This window comes from Xylocopa sonorina, chromosome 4 (genome assembly GCF_050948175.1).
Source record: "Xylocopa sonorina isolate GNS202 chromosome 4, iyXylSono1_principal, whole genome shotgun sequence".
In the NCBI taxonomy this organism is placed as follows: Eukaryota; Metazoa; Arthropoda; class Insecta; order Hymenoptera; family Apidae; genus Xylocopa; species Xylocopa sonorina.
This window is the reverse complement of record NC_135196.1, coordinates 14,141,234-14,159,653: the sequence shown is the minus strand read 5'-3', so window position 1 is coordinate 14,159,653 and position 18,420 is coordinate 14,141,234. Positions and strand designations below refer to the sequence as shown.

The following is an 18,420-nucleotide window of genomic DNA, read 5'->3' as shown; positions in this document are numbered from 1 at the left end:
GTAGCTATATTACATGTCATTGTTTGTTAACTACTATTTTTCAAATACACATAGTTCATTGTACTATACAATAATCTAACTTAATAGAATTTATAATGACTGTTACATATAGTATTAATAAGTAATACCTATGGCAGTTAGATTAGTCAAACAATTATATGGTATTGTATATTAACGTACAAATGTCATAAATCATTTATTTTGTATACATTTTTTAAATTCGTCTTCAAATAATTGCATAATGATAACAAATAAATGCTTGTTGAAATCGAAAAAGGAAAAAGATGTTGACTTAAAAAGTCATATATGAGAATATAGATATGTATAAAGTATTGATTAAGATGTGGTATGCTTAAAATGAAGATTCTTCGTACAAGTAAGTTGAAAATGTACGATAAGATTTCCCCGTAAAAGTTCCCGTTTTCAAAACAATTAAATGTGCAGAAAACGGAATTACGTTTGAGCAAATCTCATTCTATATTTCCGGCTTGCTTTTGTACGACTTACTCGTATCAGACTTGTACTACGATTTCGGAAATAACTTATATGCCTTTAAACACTAAAAAATATATAATATACAAATAAATAATTGATATAAGCAAATAAACTTTCAATCTCAGAATTTGTTCTCGTAGTATGAAATAATAATAGCATCAAAATAACAAGACAGATTTACACATTCAATATATGTACACTGTACATTATAATTTTTATAGAGTGCGATATGTATATATTTTCACTACTTACGTTATTAAGACTTGATAATTTAACATATTATTTTTATGTAGATGATAGCTTTAATTTGTTTTAGTTGTAACAAATATGTTTAATCTCTCACTTTTAACTGTCATGATACGTAAACATATCATTTTGCAATGTCTAACATTTCATCTAATTGTATCACTGTAAATAAATATTAGATCTTGAGGTACCACCATGTGGCTTTTCGCACAGTATATTATTTGTTTGTTATATTAACAGTAGTGTAGTAACAATTTCTCTTTGGAACTTGTTGCACTTGCTTATGGAAATCATTCTTTTTACATTCAGTCTCCAACATTAATTTTTTCTTGCAATATCTGATAGTAACAAGCCTGGAAAACAAGCATACTGATTAAATTTAAAGCGCTTATAACGAGTACATATCCTGCGAATAAAAAAATGTATCTGACCTTAAGGGTAGTGAACATAATACCAAGTTCTCCATTTTGTAAATAGGGTTCCATGAAATCTTCTATAAAGTGTATTTCACTACCCAGTTGCAATACACTCGCACGGACAACAACAAAACAGAAAACAGGGAACAATTCATCCATTGTCCATAAATATTCAGTACCCAAATGTTTTTGAACTGCCTATTATAAAAAGAGTATGGCATCGTAAGCAAATAATTATGTTCAGAGTAGAAAAATCTAACTTACTTGTGTCATTTGTTCAAATGTATTTCTAACCACGAGTAACTTTTCTAATGGAGAGAATGTGGTTTTTAATTGCTGTAAGGTTTCTATTGCCTCGCTAAAATATGGCTCGTTTTGATACGGTAATCCGCTCTCATTTAAATTCATTACATTTGCATTGTTCCAAAATTTTCTGAAATATCATAATCAGGTTGTGGTCATTCGAGATATGTATTAAGCTGAATGCAAAATAATTGCTCAAAAACTTTGTGCCTTAAATATAATACTTACTGATCAATGTCTAAGAAAGCCATGAGTGTTATATGAGGTTGTTTGTTCCATTTCATTAATCTCTCCCAGTAGGCATCATCTTCTTTTTTATTATGTAAGGCATATAGTACAAAAAGCGCTGAATGCACCCGAGGTAGCAATATTGGATGAAGTATTGCCGCAGCACTTATAACTTGACTGACGGGGAAAATTTAAGTAACAAAACATGATATTATTACTAATACGATGGAGAATATATATTGCCTGGTTAATTGTTTAAAAATATAAAACATACCCTTCACCCTCATTTTCTGTTTCCAACACGTATTCTTTTCCACCTTGTGGTAATATTGGAAATAGCAAGGTAACTACTTCGTGTATTCTAGAAGTAATACTATGAAGTTCAGATACAGCATGACTGAGTAATAAAGGATGAACTCTTACTCCGCCATAGGTAGCTGTATATACAGTAGCAACCTCTGTTAAAAGTTCTCCTAATGGATGATGAGGACTTTCAAATGCTTTCACTAAATATTTATGAATTTCACTATAGCTTTGAATAGTAAGTTTGTCTTTTCCATAACATAGAATTTTATCTAAGTCGTCGATTATTTCGTTACTATTTTCCTTGTTGGTAGAAGTATTGGTTATCGAAAGTTTCTTTCGCTGTAAAGCTTTCTGGTGCGATTTAGTTATTATGCTCGCAATATTTTGCCAAGCGCGTTGCGTTTCCGTAAATTTATCCGCTATACCTGTAACCTTCGAGCCTGGTTCAGGTACACCAAGTTTCTGATAACATTGCCGAAATATAGCTTTCCATTTTTGATCTGCTGATACACACAATTTGCCGAAAGAACTATGTCATAGAAAAACAATATTTATTAATATTTACTATGTTAGTTTGAAAGTATAACAGAATAGTACTCTTGTATAAGTTAGCACTTACGTTGGTTTCGAATTGGCTTGCGTATTTCCATTGCTTTTATTCATATGCAGTGTTGCAATAACTTTCACTCCTTCGTTCCATGCACCGTTCATATTGCCTTCTAATCGTTCACCACTTGTAAACGTTAACGTACCTTTGCCATAAAAAATGCCAGCTGATTTAAATTCACCTTCATAATGAGTACCATCTTCAAATACCATGACTCCATAGCCCTTTAATAAGAAATATTTTGCTTCAGTCTTTTCAGTTAAATTTACACGAAATTGAAAAGAAAAGACTTTTAGTTATCTACCGTTAAAACATCTTGCATAAAGACACCTTCGTAATAAATACCATCTAAAGTTACTATTAAACCACAACCATGTTTCATACCATTGCTCCACGATCCCAAGTATTTTTCACCTAGAATAGCATAGCATTTTCAATCTTGTCGTCTTATATTTTGGTTCTAATCATGTTACAAATACCTGTCATAATATCATCCATAATTCCATAGCCCTGTTTAACACCTGCAGCCCATTCTCCAATATAAACGGATGCTACGGATGCCATAAAATGACCTTCTTTTTTAACACCATGACCATGTGGTAATCCATCTTTGAAATATCCCTCATAAAAGTCTCCATTATTATATCTAAAATATTTTATATTTCACCTTTAAATATTGTACATATATATTGCATTTATATAATTTAATAGCAAAATTTAACGAAACTTCAAAACAGACTTCATTGTCCCATATCCATTTTGTTGACCATCCTTCCATTGTCCTTCGTATACACCCTGCGATGGAATTTCCATTTTACCAGTGCCATGAATAACACCTCTGTGAAATTGACCAGCATATTTACGTCCATCAGACCATTCCAATTTTCCAGAACCGTGTGGCTTACCATGTGACCACCGTCCTATGTAATAAAATAAAAGATATTCTCTTTCTTTTATATGTATATACATAAAATATTTTCCTATTATATATATTCTTCTGAATCCAATTGCTTTCTAGATTTAAACATATGTAATTATCGAAGAAGTACAATATCTCAAAAGATATAAAAATTGCAATAATTTTTAATCAACATTATTCTATTGTAAATACCAGGAATATATACGATTTTAACATAAAGCAAAGTTTATTTTCTTAGGTAATAAGTAATATTTAAAAGTTTTTTTATATTAAAAAAAATTTCATTTTTTTACCCGTGGCGCCATCTCTGCGAAAAGCGCTCAAACTGGTCGCTCAGCGTTATCGACAGCGAAGTGAACTACTCTGATAGTGGCGCCATCTCTTCGACAAATGTCGAAACTAATCGACAACTAGTTTCAGAACTTTCCTAAGAGATGGCGCCACTAGCAGAGTAGATCACTTCGCTGTCGATAACGATGTGCGAGCAGTTTGAGCACTTTTCGAAGAGATGGCGCCACGGGTTAGAAAGCAACTATTGCGATGCTCGACTGTGTGGTAATTAGTGTGTGTGTGAATCTTGTGAGGTAAGTCTCATTTGTGCTAACTATCCCTGTATGTACATAAATATTGAAAGAATTAAAATATTTTATATCCATTATTTGCATTATAATTTCGAAATATGGAAAAATGATATAAACTTTGTGATATATATGTGTTTCGTATGTTAGGTTATACCACGTAAAACGATGTAAACAATAACTATAGATACGATAGCTTATTCCACATAAAACGACGTAATTGAGTTTAGTGGGTTGCGGTATTTCGATCGTCATGAAGAAATATTGTCATTTTATGTGCAACGGCCTAATATAGTATTTTTGTTAATGACTTACGAACCAGTGTACTTTGCATCTTTGAAAATGCTGTGCTTTGTAAAAGTGTACGAGCTAGAACGTACTACCGGAGGCAGTCGTCCAATAACTCTTTGCAAACTACATTTTATCGTATTTTGTAAAGCATTGAGCCATTCATTCCGCTCTGAAGGTGTTGGAGTATATAAAACAAATGCATCTTCCGGGGCTACCACTGATATAGCATTCTGGAACATAAATATACAAAATACAAAAACTTATAATAGGTCATTTTGTATATTACAATAAATCTTCTTTCAATGTTCGAAAGTAACAATCAGTTTGGTATATCAAGGTTATCCTTTAATGTTTGCAGCATTTACGAGACTGTGTAATATAAAAGAAGATCTACTGTATTCGATTATCGTAATTAATTCTACTTAACATACTTGTACTGTTTCAGAGTCTGGCAAAACTTCTACCCATAGAGTTTGGAGTGGATGTACTGTATGAAAAGTACCAGTAACATGAATGAATATATCAGTTAATAAAACAAACCAATGCGTTGAAAACCTTCCGGAATTAAGTATTGACAAAGGATGTGCTCGTGACTCTCTAACAAGTCTCCGGTCAGGAGACCTTAACAGTTCCCCGAGTTTGCCAGAACTTTCCCAAAATAGTTTAGTTGTTTCAGCCTCCTTTTGTCTTTTCTCTTGATCGTCGCACAACTGTTCCCATTTTATTAAAGCATCTTGAAGGCGTTCTACACCCATTCTTGCACCGTTACATTTTATCAAATTCAAAACCATGTTCTTATATCTGGACAGAAATAGTATAATGATATGATACAGGGTAATTATAGCATTTATTCTAAATGAATTTTCAGAGTTATTTTAATAGTAAGAATCGACGAGATCTGAATTTATACCGTGCTCCGTTCGCATCTGTATATTTACCTGTTTAATTTACGTAGTGGATACTGCAATGCCATAGTAATAATAATTTCATCGTTAACTTTTTTAACTTCACTACTTTTCAATTTATCTACAAATAGATTTGTTATTACTTGTGGCACTTCGATTATTTTTGCAATATACGTAAATCCACTCAACGAAATGATATCGCACACTGCATTCAAGTAATACTTGTAAACAGTGATATATTCCTCGACATTAGCGATAAATGTTACCTCATATGCCTCGCCAATATGATTAAAATAATCCCATAAACTAATAATATTTAATACACTGAAACTTAATAATTCATTATAACATCGGCATAATGTTTCGTAAACGTTTGATTCTTGCATAGCACCTCCTTTCTTTTGGAATGGCTTAATTAAATTTTGATACACAATCAGTATCTCCTCCAAGAAGATTTGATCGCTTACCAAATCCTCAGAAATATCTACTTCAGCTTCGTTTATTACAGAACAGCAACTATATTCTCCGGAACTAAAAATTTGCTGGGGACTATGTTCATTGCTTGTTTCTATATCAAGTTGGAACATTTCACCTGCTTTACTGAAACCATATTAATAACTTTTTTAAACAAATAGGATTATTCTATCGAGCTAAATGAAGCAAAGTAACTTACTTTTTTATTTATATATTTTCTCTTAATCAAATTACTTACCTTGACTGACCAATAAAATATAAACCATGATGCATCATAATTAGACTGTGAAAACTACCAGCTGCCACATCTTTGGCTCTTTCATTTTGAGATAATTTTGTAGTGAATAAGCGGGGTGCACTTTGATATACGTTTGATTCTAATGTCACTTGCTTGTGATTATTTCTCCCCCAGGCAAAGACTCTTCCATCTAATGTCAATGCTAGTACATGAAATGCACCGCACGAAACTTTTCTTAACCCGGTATTACTGAGTTTTGCTACTAAAATGGGTCGTGAACGTTTAATAATATCTCCTGTCCCTAGCTGTCCATATTGAACATCACCCCAAGTCCATAGTTCAGTAGAGAGAATATTGCTACCGGTACGAGTTAACGTATTGATTCTCTCGTTTAATCCTTGTTGGGATAATTCATGCTCAGATGAACCAGTACTCGACGACCAAGGGAATTCTTCGTACCGTAAACTTAGTGCCAAGCTAGTAGTATTAGGTTTAGTAGATTCTTCACCTAACTTCTCTAAATGTTCGCTACTATCATCTTTGAATTCATTTATGTCTGAACTTCCACTCATATGCCTGGATAATGTTACAACTTTACCCCCCACATTTTTCACTCCTTCATATACCAAATTAGCTACATTAGACACATTTTGTTTTATTAATCTACTTGGTTTTTCAATATTTTCCAAAGGTATATCCTCTTTAACACTTCCATAAGATGAAACCCAAGACAACTGTTTGGTTAAGAACTGTCTAGCAGCTTCTGTATTTATAAAAATAACGTTCTTCTTTTCTTCCTTTTCAGAATCCACAGTATTATTGGAACGAAGTTCTCCGTTTTCCATTATCTCTGCAGTTTGTTCCTTTTTACTACCTTCTGCTAGCGAAGTGGCATCATTTTCTTTACTAACAAGAGAGAGGGCACTAATAGAATTGGTTAAATGATCGTCACTGAATTGTTGCCCGTGTAGTCCGGTAGGGCAAGTATCCGACGAAGTTACACTTGTAGGACTTAACAGTATTGTGTTGAGACACTGAGGACACGAATTAACAAATACTTCCTCCTCCAATTCATTTTCACTGTCAGTATCATCTTTTAGAGGTTTTGTCAATTTCCTAACAGCGACTACATTAAAGTTTGAACCGCATGCAGCAGCGGACACGGTTCTGCCTTCAAAAAATTTAACTCTCTTAGGCTCTGCGCTATTGATATCAATTTGCGATTGACTTCCACTAGCCCAGAGTTGTCCAGTTTCGGTTACAAACAATGCTGTTTGATCGCTAACAGCAACTGATTTTACTTTGACAATTTCATTCTCTTGTTTATATCTGGAACAGGGCAAATTGCTATTAGCTTTCAAATAAATATTTTAATTCGGGTGCTACATATTTCGATTCAAGCATTCAGAATTAATTGTCTAATTCAACTCCCTGAAATTATTCAGGTGTAATTCTGTTGTTGGGTAGAGGGCATAATAGGTTCGACAACTGAGAACTATATAGTTTTCCATATGACAAATTAAAAGTAATCGAATAAGACGAACCTTCCGTACTGATTCTAAATAAAGATGTATTTATTTCAACCGTAGGATACGAATATTTCGCATGTTGTCGTTTGACGTACATTCGAGCTACATAAAAGTTGTAGAAAACGTACCCGTGACTGCAACATTTGACTTCCTCCTTCAAGATTATTCTATCTACCACGGTCATAGTTTCAGGATTTACTTTCAGAACATGTCCATTATTATCTACGATAAATAAATAATCCGAATTGGATGCTATGTCGATCACATCGTACTGTGCCCTTTTGAAAACTATCGTCGGCGGACTGTTCGCCGAGAACGACACCTCCCCGTAATATAAATTGTTGGTAGTCGTTGCTACGAAAATGTGATCCTTAATTGTAACCAGCCTACAAATGATGCCATTCGGTTTGTCGCCAAATGTATAGGACAGTTTATCGGCACCCCTCCATAAATGCATATATTTCTCCATTTTGTCGGATGTTTGACAGATAAACCGATGTGCATAACCTAGAGGTGTATCGTATTCTGTGAGATGGTACTTTTAGTGAACGATGCTTTCGTCATGTAATCGGCGACTGAATCTCTTTCACTGAACTATCCTGCAAGAGTACTGGAGGAAATTTACATATTGGCATGATTAAACTAATGTATTACAGTCTAAAGTATCGGTTCGAGTCCTGCCACACAGCAGTAACTGATACTCTGTGATTTCTGATACCTCATATCAGCTGTCATATGATCACTTTATTCTGTCGCGAGGGAAGGGATGGAATCGTACCGTAAAGTGTGGTTTCCAGTGGAACGTTCGAGACACGGCCAGTTGGTAAATTACATCGAGTGTCAGTAGAATGTAACACGTGTACCATCAATTACGTGCAAACTGCAAAGTTAAGAAATTAATATCGAGCTGTGATTCGTGCACGAGATTTAACTGGTGACTATTTTCGCTAAATATGTACGCGCCAAAATACTCGATTATCGTTAATCGAGAGTGGATGAATTGGGCACCAATCAGCAGCGCCCACGACCGAAGCACCGATGTTTGTTGTAACGTCTGCTAGAATGGCAGCGATAAAATTGATTTTGACTTTATTCATAAATTTAACAGCATGCGTGATTCTAACTGTAGCAGGGTAAGCGAAAAATCTACGTTTATTTCTAACGAAAATTATTCCTTGTGTATATTACACATATTTGCCGTGTAACAACTTTATAACCTCTTGTTTTGTAAACCATTGACCATGTCATCAATCTGAAGTTCATTAAATTCTTTGATGAACGTTTTTGGAAATTAACGAATGTACAAATTTTTAAGTATCCATGTCGAATGTATTTTATTCTTTTAGTTTTTTTCATTATTTGCATAATATTTGTTCACGATTACACATAGACATAGTCGATACTTAATAATGTTGCGATTCAGTTGTTCGGTGCAAACTATTTGTAAGGTTTAACAGAGTTTCTTAGAAATTAAACTATGTTTTTCGTAGGAGGGACTTTTATGCCATTTTAGGCGTACCGCAAACGGCAAGCCAACATGTGATAAAAAAGGCATACAGAAAGTTAGCGAAAGAATTACATCCTGACAAAAACAAAGATGATCAGAACGCTTCTCAAAAATTTCAAGACTTAGGCGCTGCTTACGAGGTTCTATCGGATAATGAGAAAAGAGAAATGTATGACAGATGTGGAGAGGAGTGTTTGAAAAAGGATGGTATGATGAACAACGTAGATCCATTCGCAAGTTTTTTCGGTGATTTCGGCTTTCATTTTGGCGGAGAATCTCATAATCAACATGAAACACTTAAAGGATCTAATGTAGTAGTGGATTTAGCGGTTACTTTAGAAGAGTTGTATAGTGGAAATTTCATAGAGGTCAGATTCTTTATTTATTATACGATCGTGAAAAATTCTATGTTTCAATTTCTTGATGGTATTGTGGCGAGTACAATATGCAAAATTGTCTCTTTATAGATAACAAGAAATAAGCCAGTTATGAAGACAGTGAAAGGAACAAGGAAATGTAATTGTAGGCAAGAATTTGTTACTCGTAACTTAGGGAGTGGAAGGTATCAAATGATACAACAGGCGGTGTGTTCGGAATGTCCAAATGTTAAATTTGTTGCCGAGGAAAGGGTATTAGAAGTCGAAGTCGAGCCTGGCATGGTGGATGGTCAGGAGACTATATTTACAGCAGAGGGTGAACCACATTTGGATGGAGAGCCCGGAGATTTAATTTTAAAAATACGAACGCAGCCGCATCCAGTTTTCGAAAGAATTGGCAACGATTTGTATACGAATGTTACTATATCTATGCAGGATGCCCTGATAGGATTTAAAATAGAAATAGAGCATTTAGATGGTCACAAAGTGACGATTTTGAGAGACAAGGTGACTAAACCGGGTGCCCGTATTAAGAAAAAGGGAGAGGGAATGCCTTATTACGAGAATAATAATCGTTACGGTACTTTATACGTTACGTTTGATATTGTATTCCCCGAGACAGATTTTACCGAGGCACAAAAAGAAGGTAAATTGTTAGAGTATGGTTGTATTTATAGTCAGTTTATTCGTTAATTTCTTTCTTTTCGTTCCAGAAATAAAAAATCTACTCCAACAGCAATCTGTAAATCGGGTTTATAATGGAATAAGGGGAAATTAAGAATCTTTCAGTGCAATGTATGTACAAAGTAACGCTAAAGTGTGCGTACAACTGAGGTGCATGTGCTGACTCTGTGTGTTTCTATACCGAGTGGTGTTTTCGCTTCCTCGAAATGTGGATACCAACAGGTTTGGTAGCCAGTTGTTAGGTCAGTTGAAAGTGGATACATGTAGCGTAACATAGTAACCATTGCGAGTACACGTACTTCCTTTCGGATTATTGAAAGAGACTGGTCATGTATATTACCAATTACTTCTATGAATGTCAGCAGTGGTTAAACACTTTATTTAACGAAATAAGTTATTTTAAGTTCAATACGCGTGGGTGATGTATGAATGTCTTATACGAGCAAGTTTTGCATTTAAATGATACGAATAAAACTCACCGACCATGTTTTTAAATATTGGATTTAGTGTCCGAATACAAACAATTAACAAAATATTGTATTACAAGTTTTCTATCGATATTATTTGCAATAAAATGTACAACATAATTCGTCATCGATAATGAGTAAGTATTACTGGATTATTTAACTGGCACATTGCAGATTTTTATTAAAAATTTGTTGCATTGAATTACATATTGTTTCGTACATTACAAAGGTTTATTCAACACCTCTGTGTATATTCCGTTTACAAAAATTAAAGTACAATTCTTTTATCGGATACAACACGCGTTATGATAATGTAATATTTTGTTGCCTCTATATTAGTTTTTCGTAAAAAGGAGGCCACAAACAATTATACGGTTTTACGTGTCTACCTTAACTGTAATGTGTTTACACTTGTAGGTCGTGTTAATTAATATTTATATCAAATTTTATGTATCTATCCCAAACATGCCGTTGATCCACATTGCAATTAAATTGGAAATTCGTGCAAAATATTTCGCAATGAACTATGAATTGTAACTCTTGTGTTTAAAGTTTCTTTTAATATCAATCTTTATTTCATATAACTTTGCCATAACTAAAGATCACTTGCGTTTTATGAAACTCATTACTGTCTTAGCGAAAAATGTACATACGTATGTGTGATGGTAAATATTTTTAAACGAATTATTATATCGTGCTGAATCTTAAACTAGCAGTTATTAGACCGATAATCTGACTTGTCCATTTTTATCCATTTCATTTGATGAGCGAAAATTTTCTCTCTTTTATACAAGTTTCATAGTAATTTCTTTTATCTGGATATTTCCGATTCCATAGTCGATACATCTATAAAGTTAATTTCTAAATATTTCATTGAACACTTTTATGTTTCTATTAGATCAGATAATAGCGACTCTGCTGTTTACTTGCTTAAAATTTTTATAAACCATTAAATTATAGATTTTTACAATTCTGAAAATCATAATTGCGTATCCTGATTGTTTTTCTCTTCAGACAATGATTTATCTGTTGATTAATCATTCAAGAAATTGTTGATTAATATTAAACAAAATTAACATGCCCCTGAGATTCGGCAACCGATAGTACAAAGTTGGTGAACAGGCTAGTAATGGTTATTATCTTACGGTAACAATTTTATAATTTTTAAATTCAGTTAAATTAGCAGAAAGCGTGCTTTCGACTTGAATGATTATTTTACAGATGGGTCTTCGTTCGAAGAGGGGACAAACGAATACCTTCAGTGTCGTTTTTCTTAAGTTAAAAGAAATTAATTTAAAGAAATAATTAGTGATTAAAGCGAATTCAAGTGAGCTACACAAGATCTACTTTTCTAAGAAGAGGATTATTTCTAAAATCAACGCCAACTTTACACATACCACAATAATTAAATATATTTATCGGTAATCGTGGAAAGTTTACGAGCCGTGACTTGTCTTATGACTAATCGAAAAATATTAATATTACAACTTTCCTTTCAGTTCAAAGCTGTTCACAGCGTATTTAATAAATGAAATGTTTCGTTAAAAATGTCTCTTCAAATTTCGTTCATTCCGAGGAGAGATCTTTTAACTTAAAAAAATAGTGTTGTTATTATATGTACATATATACAGCGTGGACTGTAAATTGTGGTACAAATGGAGATTCTGTGTCTTAAAATGAGACCATAGCACTCTGACGTGAAAACCCCTATCGTGTCTTATTTTGAGCTATAAAATTTCTTTTATTCTACTTACACCACGATTGCTTTGTACGTAGATACGTATCCGACGATACACTAAATCCTTGTACATACATACACACGCGTGCATACAATTAAATTATTAACATTAGCGTTATACTTAGTTGACTTTTCATTAGTTAAGGATGAGACTGTTACGAGTCGTGTAACATTTTTTAAAGCAAGTAATCTTATCACAGTGCGATCCGTCTCGCGTCTTTGGTATATCGTATCGTGACGAATTTCATTTCAGGGAGTACTAAAATTCCGTCGATGGTAATGTTTCAAAACGTTTCGAAAGGGAAATAACGAAGGTGAAAACGGAGGTAAAATGGGTGCTAGGACGAGGCAAATCATCAAGTTACAAACAGTAGCAGTAGAGTCTCATGTTGAACTCATCGACGCAGCTACTCTGTTTACCGTATGCATTCAATCTGCTAACCGAACCCACTAACTTGTTACGCTTATCCTCGTTCCTGTTTCGTATCGTGCCTTCGAATATGGCGTCGCCGGGTTCAGTCTGAACCGTGATCGTGTAATCTACAAGCTGACTCCCCTTACCCTCGTTTTTCCACGCCTTTGCCGCTTTGATCTCTTTCAGCTTCAACTTGGCGCACTGCACGTACTTCTTTAGCATTTCGTTCAGCTCTGACACCAAAAAGGCTGCTTTATCCTGCAGGCTATTGTCGTCCAGAGGAACATCGTAACTGTTATGGCACATGCACCAGTGGCTTGCTATGGCTGCCATGGTGCATGTCCGGTAGTCAGGAATCGGTAGAAACCAACTGATCCCACGTGGCAGATTGTTATCCCTAGGCATTGCCTTGATGCGGCTCTTCAGGTGTGATTCCTCCAGATTCTTCGAATGTATGAGATCTACGAGGGTCTCGTGCAGATCAAAGGCTGTCGTTAGGCTTCGCGTGTTTCTCCTCAAATTCGCCCAGGCCACTTGGTATTTGTCCCTCCACCAGCGGGGCAATACGATGAACACAAACGGAAGGCTATCCTCCATTCTACCTTGATACGTCTGACGGAACTCGCCCCATCTCATTCCATGGTCGCTCATCACTATCAACGCCGTTTGGTTGAGCAACTGGTCGGTATACAGATGGGTGATCAGATTGTAATAGGATTGATCACCCAATTGGGGGTACGTGAAGTAATCGTGGGTCAAGCTCGCCTGCCAGATCATCGCGAAGTACGGATCCACGACGAACTGCGAGGCTATCTTCTTCGCGTAGCTCAGCAAGTTATCGTACGTTTTTCTGGTCCCTACGCAGAGGTTCGCGTTTAATTTGTGCGTGTTACCGATGTCCTTCTCTGACGCGATACAAAACGGTCTCAGATAGTAGTCGGTTGGCTGGACACGGAAGCCACGCTTCAGATAGTTGAAGGTTGTCATGGCGCAGGCGTCTTCGGCGAAAGCTGTTCGATAGCCAGACGCGCTGAAGTTCTTCCATATGAATGGGCAATCGTCGAACGTTTTGTCCTTGCTCTGCCAGCACAGGTCGTGCAGTTCACCCTCGGACAGTCCGCTGAGAACAGGCACTAAATTAGGGAAAGTGTTGTCGGCCACTTTAGTGTAGCCTAACAGCTCCACCGCCTCCATATCCTGCAACGCGTGTACAGTCTTCGGCATCATTCGATGGAAATTCAGCCTGGAGACCGAGTCTAGACCGATTATTAAGACGCTCAGGTGATCGCTCGTGGTGCTGGCCGCTCTGGCTTTCGCGCATTTCTGCTCCACCGAACGGAAACGTGGCACGAACGCATGGTAATCCTTGTATATCACTTCGTTGTTACGTGAACACTCAACTTTTACGAATTCGGTGTTTACGATTGAAGAATTCTTGAACTTGAAACATTCGTTATCGTATCTATAAAGGAAATATTTGAATGAACGACGATAACACAAACTTAATTGTAGTTCAATCTGTTAGAGTCGAATGATAATTGTAGATACTGATCCAAGGTACGAATAATTAATTTTACTGACGTAATAATATTATCTTCGTTTTTCATTCGCCAGATCGGACGCCAACAGCAATCGATTTCCTCTGTATTGTTGTAAAAATGCTTGATCGCCTTTAGATTTATGTACAATGCCGTGTCGTTGGAATCGACCAAAGGTAGATGATTCCCGTGCTCGCAGACGAGCGGCTTTTCCTTTTGAATAAACCGCTCGATCGCTGAATCGAAGGGATCCATCGCTGGGATTCGGCAGCCTTTGTTGTGGACCACGAAACCGGAATTGGCCATCGACGCGAAGAAAGGCTTCAATTCCACGTAATTTTCTGAAATTAGGAAACAAGACAAGCAATAACATTTAGAGCCGAAAGTAATTAAAAGTTGTAACAAAACAATTTCTCATTGCGTTTCAAGGATTTCTCGTTGAACTCTTTCATCATTCCAGCGTGATCATGTTTTAGTAAAATTACCTTGTAAAGTATCGTTGACTGTGACTCCATATCGCAGTACTCGAAATTGATCCGTATTGTATGTGTTTATCACGACTAATGATATAAATAAAAATACCAGGAGTCCTATCAACCATCTTCGTAGACGTAATCGACTTTTGTATAGTTTGCTATCGAGCTCGAAATTAAAAGTGCTTCGCTCATCGTCTGGCACTTTCTTGCCGCCACGAAACACTACCTGAACATAATAAACGCTATTTAAACATATATTAAACAATTTCATAAAATTCTCCTAGAAAACTGTCTCAATTTTGATAGAAAGTTGGATTCCGATTTCTTAATATCAGTCTTATTGACTACTCAGAGCAGAGAATCCACTGTGTGAGATGTGTAGTTAACAGCGCTATTTATATTTAACTGGGGATCTGCAAAACACTTGGACATCTGTTTTTAGTGGTATCTATTCGTTTCTTTTCATTTGGCCATTTGTAGTAGATACTATATCGCATATTGATTATTCTCTCCACGTACTTATGTAATTTTAAAACAAATTTTGTTTCAGTATTATTGCCAAGGAACAGATCGATTCTCTTACACATTACGTGTATAAAAATAATTTATTCCTTAATGCATTGTATATTTTTCCATTGTCACGTTTGTATTGTATGTATATTAAATACACACGAGATAAGTAATACAGCTAGAGTATTAATATGTGTACATATAAATATAGTACTTTAGACGTAGTTTTTGACAGGATTCCACCTGATAATTTGTAAAACTTTTACATTTATAAACTTAGATACCATTCATAACGACAAGGAACAATGGAATTTAATTAAAATATTTATTTAGAGACAGAATGTAAATAAGCCTTTTATACTAGATAGTAGAATGGGGTATTATTCTCGTTATCAATGCACAGGGTAGATTGATAACTTTGATCGCATCGAATATTGTTCTTACTTTTACAGATGTGGAAAGATTTTGCTTGCAAAGGCTGTACGATACAGAGAAGACTACAATATGGTACTAGTAATTAAGCGGTGGTAACTAAGTGTTCAAGATTGTTTTCATTTTTTTAAATTACCCACGCTGAAGTCTTACTCCCGATAAAGTAGAGGGTGTTTTCGAATTATATTTTTATGATAATTTGTCAAAAATTGTCTCTTGCCCTTTTAAAACCGAAGAAAATGAAAAATGCACTAAATCGATAAACTCTTCATTCCATTAAGATACGAGATAATGAAGCATGGTGACATATTGTTTGGCCTTCTTCTGTCATTTTCGTGTTGAATGCGTGTTGTTAATTTTATGCTTCTCGTCGCGTACACGGTCTCATAAATCTATAAGCAGACGAATAAACACGTACCCTGTGTTCCATTTACTTACCTCGTCTTGGGAGTTATTGCACATGCCAGACGAACCTTCCTTGTTCACCACTTTTGAGTGATTGAAAGGTATCGCGAGTATAAATGTATGCATGTCCCAATGGTGAAATGTTATCGCGGTCGAAATATCCTTCGTTGCTATCGGTATTCCATTCTGATAAACTCAAATGATAAACTCAAATGATTTACGATCAAACCTTACGGTGGCGCTATAATATTTGGAAATCATGTAATTTACATAAGATTATTTTCTTGTGTGTTCGTGGCTCTATTGGCGATTAATGATTTTTAGATAGAACATTGTAACCGAGAGAACAATTACTTAGTTCCGACTGAAATTAACGAATACACTGTAAACACGATTTAAAGAAAAGTGTTCGACTTACCGGTGGTTTTTTCGAAACCCGCTTCCTTCTCTATTACCGTCACCCTCTATCGAAACGATCTCAACTTCAGGCATCGTTGAGTGATGATTCGCCAAACACTTCGTGTATTACTCTGCTCTAACGTGTATTACTCTGGTTTGTTGTAGCCGTACGTGTTCCCATAGCCAAATTCTACGGACTCATTTTGCCGATTACTGGCGACCAACAACAGCGGCAATACGTTTCTCAGCTGATACAACAACTCTTTGGAAGCAGCTGGCGACAGGAAACATCCACATGGTCGCTTTACCTGGAAGACGTTTCCTTAGGGGTTTCAAGTGGTTTTTCCTCCAGGTAAGACAAAAAACACCAGGCCGTTATTATTAGTACTCCGGATCAATTGAATTCTTACGTTCCCTGATATCAGCCATTGTCCAGAAGGATGAGGTATTCGATGTTCTCTCGCAGAACGATCACTTTGATCGACTGTTAACAGCGGAATACATTGGTGGATACGCGTTTGTCAATTTGTTTCTCCGTCTCGAGGGACAAGTTACCTTAATCAAGTCTAGAGCTAGATGGTATCCATGGATTTTTGTACGAAGCTTACGGCGATAATCCGTCTGTTGGCGGAATTCGTTGATCGCACCTCTCCTTCAATTTGACACAGTTTAACGTAATGAACGGCTCAATTCGATGTCGTCTAACGTCAGGAAGGTTTCAATTCGGTGTACTTAAATGCAACGAAGCTGACCTTTTGATGCATTTTAATGGGAGGGTAATCTCAGCCGAGTGTCTAGCTGGTTTCGCCTCATCCTCGACAGCCGCATCTCCGTGATCTCCGAAAACAGGTCAAATATGACGCATCTCCGCACGGCGATCTCCCTTCCACCGTTCCTATTTCCTTTCGTTCGATCCCCTAGTAGCAGAAAACCGCCCTAGTGCCGCTCGACAGGGATCTCTTGACGTTGGTGGCCCACTGAACCGCGTAAACGCGAAATCGTATTCGAGGAGTCCTGCAATCATCACTGCTGCGTCACGTCATTGCGGCTGTTCACTTTTGCGACCCGTTAATTATACAAGAACGCAACACCCCGAGCCTCGTGCTCGACCCCGAACGGCAGTCGGACAGGACGATTCAGCCGTGCCGGATCAGCTTCGAATCGATGATGGGCCCTGGTTTAGACGGTGGTACGCACTGGTGGATCGCGGGAAGCACCGTTTGGAAGACGACCGTACGGTCCAGCCCAGGGAACGGAGGGTAGAGTCATCGGAGGGTGTGCTGCAGCCTTCTCTTCCTCATGGTTTCCACGTGGCGACGCGGGGACTGGTCAGTCCCGAGTCCCGGAAGACGTTCGAGATAGCGACGAGGCGTTGCCGCGGATGGGATTCTAGCGGAATGCATAGAAGGCCGTCAGCAGCGCGGAAACGAGAGGAGGAGAGACGAGGATCTGGTCGATAGACGCGGTAGAGAGAGCGCGCGCGCGCTCTCTCCACCACCTCCGTATGACGCGCGCGGGAGTTAAGTACAATCGGCCTTTTCCTCTCGCTCTGGTCCAGCAGCTTAATCGACGACTTCGGCTTCGAGGTACGGGAAGGTGGAATATTCGCCCATTTGGGGATGGTTCAAATCCAATTACGCTGAAAGAGGAACGGGCAGTTATTACGGGCTGTTCTGTAATTCGTCGTTCGTCGAAAAGGGATTGACTTTATATGGAGCGACGAGTCGAACACGACTATGAGGATGGTTGATATCTCGTCGACCGAAGATGTCTGGATCAATCGGATGAAACGTTAAACGAATACGTTTTATTGTAGACTTTTTCATTACCTTTTTGTACAACATCATCCACTGCTTCTACAATTCTTTATTTCTATTAAATATCTAAACACCGCTGTGCGCTGTCTTACTTTGTAATTGTCTTCTTACGTAAAAAAA

At 36.8% G+C, this 18,420-nt stretch overlaps 3 protein-coding genes across 6 annotated transcripts; 1 reads left to right on the top strand and 2 right to left on the bottom strand.

The window, feature by feature from the left end:
* Positions 1–383: 383 nt before the first annotated feature.
* Als2 (Amyotrophic lateral sclerosis 2) lies at positions 384–8,258 on the bottom strand. Its single transcript, XM_076893515.1, has 14 exons — positions 7,664–8,258; positions 6,007–7,335; positions 5,328–5,894; positions 4,821–5,190; positions 4,418–4,619; positions 3,341–3,521; positions 3,081–3,247; positions 2,906–3,015; positions 2,614–2,825; positions 1,963–2,523; positions 1,689–1,865; positions 1,422–1,590; positions 1,173–1,355; positions 384–1,094 (listed from the first exon to the last, which is right to left on the bottom strand). The coding sequence occupies exons 1-14, from the start codon at positions 8,002–8,004 to the stop codon at positions 1,047–1,049; spliced, it is 4,617 nt and encodes a 1,538-aa protein (XP_076749630.1). The 5' UTR covers positions 8,005–8,258; the 3' UTR covers positions 384–1,046.
* A 253-nt stretch (positions 8,259–8,511) lies between these two features.
* On the top strand, positions 8,512–10,711 carry Shv (DnaJ heat shock protein family member shriveled). Its single transcript, XM_076893599.1, has 4 exons — positions 8,512–8,668; positions 9,026–9,410; positions 9,510–10,065; positions 10,133–10,711. Exons 1-4 carry the CDS (start codon positions 8,574–8,576, stop codon positions 10,195–10,197), a joined length of 1,101 nt encoding a protein of 366 aa, XP_076749714.1. The 5' UTR covers positions 8,512–8,573; the 3' UTR covers positions 10,198–10,711.
* Positions 10,712–12,669: 1,958 nt separating this feature from the next.
* On the bottom strand, positions 12,670–16,603 carry LOC143422705 (uncharacterized). Of its 4 annotated transcripts, none has more exons than XM_076893543.1 (5): positions 16,503–16,603; positions 16,118–16,270; positions 14,747–14,963; positions 14,305–14,602; positions 12,670–14,185 (listed from the first exon to the last, which is right to left on the bottom strand). In XM_076893543.1, exons 2-5 carry the CDS (start codon positions 16,208–16,210, stop codon positions 12,670–12,672), a joined length of 2,124 nt encoding a protein of 707 aa, XP_076749658.1. In that variant the 5' UTR covers positions 16,211–16,270; positions 16,503–16,603. The 4 variants fall into 4 exon arrangements, with proteins under 4 accessions (XP_076749658.1, XP_076749659.1, XP_076749657.1 ...); XM_076893544.1 differs by having other exon boundaries at positions 16,118–16,278; positions 16,503–16,584; XM_076893542.1 differs by lacking the exon at positions 16,503–16,603 and having other exon boundaries at positions 16,118–16,381.
* Positions 16,604–18,420: the final 1,817 nt, after the last annotated feature.

Coding starts and splice junctions, on each gene's coding strand:
- Als2 (XM_076893515.1), bottom strand. CDS start 8,004: ATGGAGAAATATATGCATTTATGGAGGGGTGCCGATAAACTGTCCTAT. Junction 5,895..6,006: donor TATTTTATTGGTCAGTCAAG/GTAAGTAATTTG, acceptor ATATGGTTTCAG/TAAAGCAGGTGAAATGTTCC. Junction 2,826..2,905: donor TTATGCAAGATGTTTTAACG/GTAGATAACTAA, acceptor TTCTTATTAAAG/GGCTATGGAGTCATGGTATT.
- Shv (XM_076893599.1), top strand. CDS start 8,574: ATGTTTGTTGTAACGTCTGCTAGAATGGCAGCGATAAAATTGATTTTG. Junction 9,411..9,509: donor ATAGTGGAAATTTCATAGAG/GTCAGATTCTTT, acceptor GTCTCTTTATAG/ATAACAAGAAATAAGCCAGT. Junction 10,066..10,132: donor TACCGAGGCACAAAAAGAAG/GTAAATTGTTAG, acceptor TTTTCGTTCCAG/AAATAAAAAATCTACTCCAA.
- LOC143422705 (XM_076893543.1), bottom strand. CDS start 16,210: ATGCATACATTTATACTCGCGATACCTTTCAATCACTCAAAAGTGGTG. Junction 14,964..16,117: donor GCAATAACTCCCAAGACGAG/GTAAGTAAATGG, acceptor TATTATGTTCAG/GTAGTGTTTCGTGGCGGCAA. Junction 14,186..14,304: donor AACGAAGATAATATTATTAC/GTCAGTAAAATT, acceptor TTTCCTTTATAG/ATACGATAACGAATGTTTCA.